This window comes from Hirundo rustica, chromosome 4 (genome assembly GCF_015227805.2).
Source record: "Hirundo rustica isolate bHirRus1 chromosome 4, bHirRus1.pri.v3, whole genome shotgun sequence".
Taxonomy (NCBI): Eukaryota; Metazoa; Chordata; class Aves; order Passeriformes; family Hirundinidae; genus Hirundo; species Hirundo rustica.
The window spans coordinates 47,144,884-47,151,262 of NC_053453.1; the positions used below are offsets into that span (position 1 = coordinate 47,144,884).

At 52.2% G+C, this 6,379-nt stretch overlaps 1 protein-coding gene across 1 annotated transcript in view; it reads right to left on the reverse strand.

Annotated features, from left to right (window-relative positions):
• NTN4 (netrin 4) overlaps positions 1-2,911 on the reverse strand; it is a 44,322-nt gene extending 41,411 nt beyond the window's left edge. The window contains exon 1 of the mRNA XM_040062151.2: positions 2,423-2,911. Within this exon, the coding sequence (XP_039918085.1) occupies positions 2,423-2,896 (474 nt within the window). The 5' untranslated portion in view covers positions 2,897-2,911. The remainder of the gene's footprint in view (positions 1-2,422) is intronic.
• Between the last annotated feature and the right edge of the window lie 3,468 nt (positions 2,912-6,379).

The following is a 6,379-nucleotide window of genomic DNA, read 5'->3' on the forward strand; positions in this document are numbered from 1 at the left end:
GGTAAAAAATGGTGTTTAAGTACAGGAACTGAAGTGTACCATGTGAGCAAAATCTTCTACACTCCAGCTCCTTGGATGCAATATTTGTTTAAAACTTGGAACAATTAAATGCTCTTGACTTTTATAGCTTCTTTGCAATAACACAGACTAAAGCGATGCCAAAAGAAGAGGTCCCACAGGAGCAAGCTCGGTACATAGCCTCTCTTTGCAGCATGCTACTGCAGATGCATCAAACACCACCAAATTACTTTTCCTCTTGCGAGAGGCCCTGGTTTCTACACACAAGACCTTGAGTCTACTGTCCCCACACTGCACCAGCCCAGAGAGGAGATTGCCCGAGGCTGGGATCTGTACAGGCTCTCTCCAGGCACAGCCACCATCCTGTGGGCTGGGACAGCACCATCCTGGTGTGCAGTGACCACAGTCAAAACTGCACCAGGATGGTGCAACACGGGACCCAATACCAGTGAGGCAAATACCGCCTTGTAGGATGCCCTGGCTCTCTCATCCCTGAGTAAAAAACCCTGGAAAGCTAAAAAAGGAGCATGCAAGTCATACACCCAAGGGAAGTCCCACTGGCTGGCCTAAAAGCTGTGGATTTCTCTCTGCGCTCCATCAGAGGCTGGCAGAGCTTTATGATTCAGGTGGTTGGACACAGAGGCTGGCACAAGTACTGAGTGCCTGAGAAATTCCCAGTGGTGTACATACATCCTTCCATTTGTAGGTCTTATGTTGCAGTTAGCCCTGATTCAGAACCACTGAATTATTTGGCTGGGAAAAGACCCTCAAAGATAATGGAGTCCAATATCCCTGCCATGGGTAGGGACATATTCCAATAGATCAGGTTGCTCAAAGGCCCATCCAGCCTGGCCTTGAACACTTCCAGGGATGAGCCATCCACAGCTTCCCTGGGCAACCTGTTTCAGTGCCTCATGACCTTCATAATCAAGGAATGCCTTATTTCCAGTCTAAATCAATTTCAGTATAAAACTGTCGCCCCTTGTCCTGTCAGAAAAGGCCATGTTGAAAAGTCTTTTCCTGCCTTCCTTGTAAGCCCCTTCATATATTATACTCTGAAAGGAAGTTTAGGCAGCTTTTTGGGGGCACAAGCAAAAGCTGGCAGGAAAATAAAGATAGCTCTTTTTCTCACCAGCCATTTGATTGAAAATGTAATGGAATAGTCACCCTGGATCTGTCTGACGGGTCTGAAGATCCTTGTTTCTCAGCTGATGTGAGAGCATGGAACAGCTTATCCTAGAGAAAGACATGGGTTGCTTCCTGAGACACAGCTAACAGATGCACTTTAGTTGAAAAACAGCTCTCAGTATTCCTGCAGAGAGTGGCTTCCCAGCCAGAGCACGGCTGGAGGTGACCACAAATGATTGTAAAGGGGTCTGAATACATGATTTTTCTTAACGTGAATGCTGGCCTCCAAGGATTGCACTTCCACCTCAAAACCAATTCTCAGCAGAAACAACACTGATATAAGTGATCTCCTGATTCACTAATCAGATTTTATCCTTTCTCTGTTAGGCCAGAGGGAAATTTTGATTAAGCTTGCAGGCAATTTCATTAAATTGGGCCACTAGAGGGAGCAGCCTTTATAGCCCAGAGCGGGTCACCGGGGATGCGTCCCCACGAGTGGGGGAACACAGGAGGGCGGCCCCATGGCCACGGCTCCCAGGGGAAGCTCCCCAGCACTGGGGGACAGAGTTGCACATTGGGAAGAGTATTATTGGTAGCGCCTCCAAGCACATCACATCTAATGTTTCTGATACTGAAAATCATCCGACTTTCACGTATATTTTTCTTCTTAGCAAATACGATGGGGTTTTTTCCTTTTCTTCAAGTTCTTTTCACATAAGTGTGCACAGGGAAAAAGAAGACAAGGTGTAAGTTTTGAAATTACCTGGCTAACCTGATTCATGGGAACCCTACTTCAGTGTGTGGTGAGTAGTTACTTTGACTGGTTACTCGCCTGCTTCTCAGTGGAGGCAGTCACTAGTAAAAGCCAATCTGGTGACTGTTAATTTTAACATAGTTGTATTTCGGTCAGACTGATTTGCATCACCTTAAAACCGCACGACTGCAAGATCTGGAAAAGCTGTCTAAAGCAACGTTCCCCTTGGCATTCCTCAGGAATTAGCAGCACGTGCCTATGTTGCAGTTGTGTAGCGGCGTTCAGGCTAAAGGAAAGGAATTCTTTGGAAAAGAGAGGGACTACGAAGGCAGCAAAGCAAGAGACAGGGCGGCGCTTACATTCCTCACCTAAGGATGAATTAGTTAACTTGCCTTTTGAAATACGTGTGATGACAAGAGATGCTGGTGTAGGGAAATAAGAAGCATAAACACGGGTGCAGAGATTGCAGAGAGAAAGGGGGCTGCAGCAGGGGCTTTCTCGTCCCAACCCAGGCAGACTTACCTCTCCTCCGGTGCAGGGGAAGGGGCTCGAATATCTGGAAGTGCAAATGGCTCCTTTCTGCCTCACATCATCCTCCAGCCCGAAGGTGGCCGAACAGTTAGCAGCGAAGTATTTGTAAGGCTTCCACGTCTCGCCGAAGTCCTGGGAGCGCTCCAGCACCATGGCAGCGGGCCTGGGCGACTTGAAGACCATAATCAAGTGAGTGAAGTAGAAGGCGGCTTCCAGGTCCAGGCGGATGGTCTCGCGGGAGGCGTCCTGGGCCGCCTGCCACCAGGTGCGGGGCAGGCGGAACGGGGAGTCCGCCATGGCGGCGGGGAGGTGCGCCAGCCCCGCGTGGGCCCCGCTGCAGCGCCCGCACCAGGGGCGCCGGCAGCGCCGCTGCGCGTCCTCGCTGTAGCTGCAGAAGAGCTCGGCGGCGTGGCGGCCGCAGGACGTCTCGGTGCGCAGCGCCCGCCCGTGCGCCAGGTTGCCCATCCGAGGGTTGCAGGCCTTCTCGCACGGACTGCTCGCTGCCGCCGCGCCGCCCAGACCTGCGGGGCAGAGAGCGGGGGCTGAGGACGGCTCCTGAGCTGGGAGCAGCTCGCCCCGTCCGGGCAGACACGTCCCGCGGAAGGCGGGATGCTGCCCCCGCCGAAGCTGTGCGCCGCTGGTACCCACCGAGCCCTGGAGGAGCTGTGGCACGGTGTGGCACTGCTGCTCAGCTCTCCCATCTGTGGAGCTCGGCGTGCCTAAAAAACCTCCAAAAAAACCCCAAACCCACCCCTAAACCTCTCAGGGTTTTCCTGCACTTGGGAAAATCCCTACCTACCAAGAGATGCAGAGCAGGTAGCAGACAGGGGGAGAGATGTGTACGCCCTGGGGGACCAGAGCAGGGCTGAGGCTTCAGGGCCGCGACACCCATGCCCTGAGGCCTCCCAGGGGATCCAGGTGGCCCTGGGGAAGTGGAGAAAAGCAGAAGAAAGGCAAGCTACCACCAAGGCAGCATGCTGACACGAGGCCAGGAGACTGCCATGGGGGACAGCACTGCTGCAACCCAGCCCACCGTGCGGCACATCAGGTGTTCGGGATGTGAGAGCCCATAGGAGCATCACCTGCCAGCAATCACCTCAAGTCTTCACCCCCCTTCCCACCACTCCACCCCTACCCCAAATCTTCCCGCAATCAGAAACGGCAGTGTTTAATTGTCGCACCGCTTAGGTTTGGAATGCCTGTTGCTGGTGTGTATAAAGGGAAGGGAAAAAAAAAAAGTTTTGGTTGAAATTATGCTGGCAAGCTGCCACACAGCTGAGGCTCTGTGGTTTTTGTTCAAACTTTTCTGGAAGTCCTGTCATTTATAAAGTCCACAGTTATAGAGTCAAAGACAAATAAAATCACCCTGGGCTTTACTCCGAAACCATGTAACTCTCACATGTAATCAATGTAACTCTTGGGGCAGGAATGCTTGATTAGGGGATCTCCAATTTTTTATCAATAAATGCAAGAGTAGGTCAAAGTCATATTTGGTGAATTGTTTAACATTAAAAAAAAAAATCTCTGTTGACTTGGATGTGTGCAGAGCAAAGCATCTGAGGTGCATAATGTCTTCTTTATCACCAGGCCAGTCATATACAGTCAGCTTTGTGCACCAATTAATGTCTTTTACTTGGCATTTTCATTACATCTGAAGGTCATTTCAGCCTAGCATCCAATAAATCCTTTATCTAGGGCTTCAGCTCTTGCCTACAGTGTCATAGTTGCAATTAAGCTATATTATGCACTAGCAGTGCTAAGCCTTCCAAGTCTGACAGCATCCCCCACTTCTCCCACTCCTCAAGAAGCACCCTGGGTAAAAACCATTTTTACCATCAAAGCTCTATAGGGGTTTTCCATAGTGTTTCCTCAGAACAGCTGTGGACCGCTGCTAGCGATGCACCCAGTACAAGGCACTTCTGAGTGCAGTCTCTGGAGCTGACTGGGTAAGCAGTCTTGGGAAACTTTTAGTGAATAAGACGTGCACAGTCAAGTTAGCTTCCTACAGTGTGCTGGTAAAGCTGTGTTGGAGATGACCTATAGTACCTGTGCAGAATACGTTCACTCTAGAAAAGTAAACAAATTGAGCTGTAAGGTCAATGTAATATCACTTAAAACTCCCGAACATCCTTTTCAAAGCATTGTATAAACATTAACTACGTAGCTCTCCTGAGGGGTAGGTAAGTTAAGTGCTATTATCATATTATCAGTTAGGCTAGCCAGTAGTTGGCCTAATTTATGTCTTTGGCTGCTTTCCTGGATTCTTTGGCTACATGTAACTCAGTGCAGTTGGCTGCTACACAAATAGATGAACATTTACTGCGGTTCCCTCAGTTGTGGGATTGCAAAGCAGATTTGGGAAGTGGTAGGAAGAGCAGGGTTCAGTCAGCACCATCAGACAGGTTGAGATTACTGTTTGTGTTCATCAAGTCTTTTTGTTTTTTGCACACCAGACTGCTTCCTCCAGGAATGCAGTGGAGGAGGACCTGATCAATGGGAGGTTTCCCCGTGACTGCAGTTGGTGGTAGAGCTATTGTAGATGGCCTCAGGGCAGGGAAAAGGCTCTGCCTGAGCCCACCTTCGAGGGGTTGGCTACAAAATCCCATGTCAGACCCTGGGAGCTGAGAGAATTTGATTGCTTCCAGCTCAGGGTATGCTCCAGCCCTGGTCATGCACGGTCACTGACTGCAGTTGTCTTCGGGCCAGGCATTGAGAGTCCCTTCCTCACCCGGGATCAGATCTGGGGCAAGGGACCTTGGCTTCAGCAGGATTTGAGAAATGCTGCTGGCACGCAGACTTGGGTCCCAGGGGCAGAAACAGGGGAGAGGAAACTCCCTTTGAAAGGGTGTTTGTTTTCACTTGAATTGGAAAAGAGTTGCATGACCGATGCAAAGCGCTTCAAATTATGAAAAGTGACAGCTTTCTAGTGTAACACTGGCTGCCGCAGGAATTCAGTAAAAGGACAAATTGAGACCATAGAGATTTCTATGCTGGCAGTCAGAAGTTCACAACTGCTCTGCCACACCACTGGAAAAGGTGCTTTTCCTTATTGCACTTAATGCATGTGCCCAAATAAATCTTTCCCTTCTATCTACTGTACATGCCACCGGACTGAGATCTTCAGTAATGAGTAAGAGCATGCAGCGAATACCATGACTCACCTGGGAAAACATCCATGGAAAATCATTTAAGCATTTTAGCAACACATGCCTTGTGATGTTTCGTTTATATCTCGTGCCTGATTAAATGTTTGTTTCCCATCAGAGTTTTTTCCTTCTTTTTAAAAAAGAAACTTGGCACTCGGCTTGCACCCGGCCGAGGAAGCGTTACGCAAACTGTTTATGCCCGAGTGTATCTGTTGCGGGACCCCGCTGCGGGCAGCTCTGAGTGCGAAGTGTTTACGCTGCGGGAAGGGGCTTTAAAAATTCTGCCCACCCTTCTCCGCACCCCGACGACTCGGGGAACGGCCGCCCGAAGCGCCTGCGGAGCCCGCAGCGTTCCGCAGCCGGGCCCCGCTACCGCGACATCCCCCGAAGCCCCGGCCCGAGCCCACCCGGCGCCGCCGCCCCGCCGGAGGCTCCGCGGGCAGGGCCGGCCCCGCGCGGCGCGGTGCGGAGCGGCGCGGCCGGACCCCTCTTTGTCTGCGGCGCGGGGGGGGGGACGCGCATCCCGGCCCCCGCCTTTCCACGGCCATCCGCGCACACCGCGCACCGGCACGCACCGCCCGTGCGGACACACGCGCCCAGCCCGCCAGCACATGTGCGCGTAGGTACGCGCGTGTGCGGACACGTGCGTACAGAGACCGACGCGAGCGCGAGCGGCGCGCACACGCCCGCGCGGTTCCCCGTTCGTGCGCCCGCGAGCGCGGGCGCTCCGGCACGCGCGCGTACCCGCGCACGCGGCGCGTATCTACCGAGCGCGCCCGCGGAGAACGCCGAGCGCGGCCGG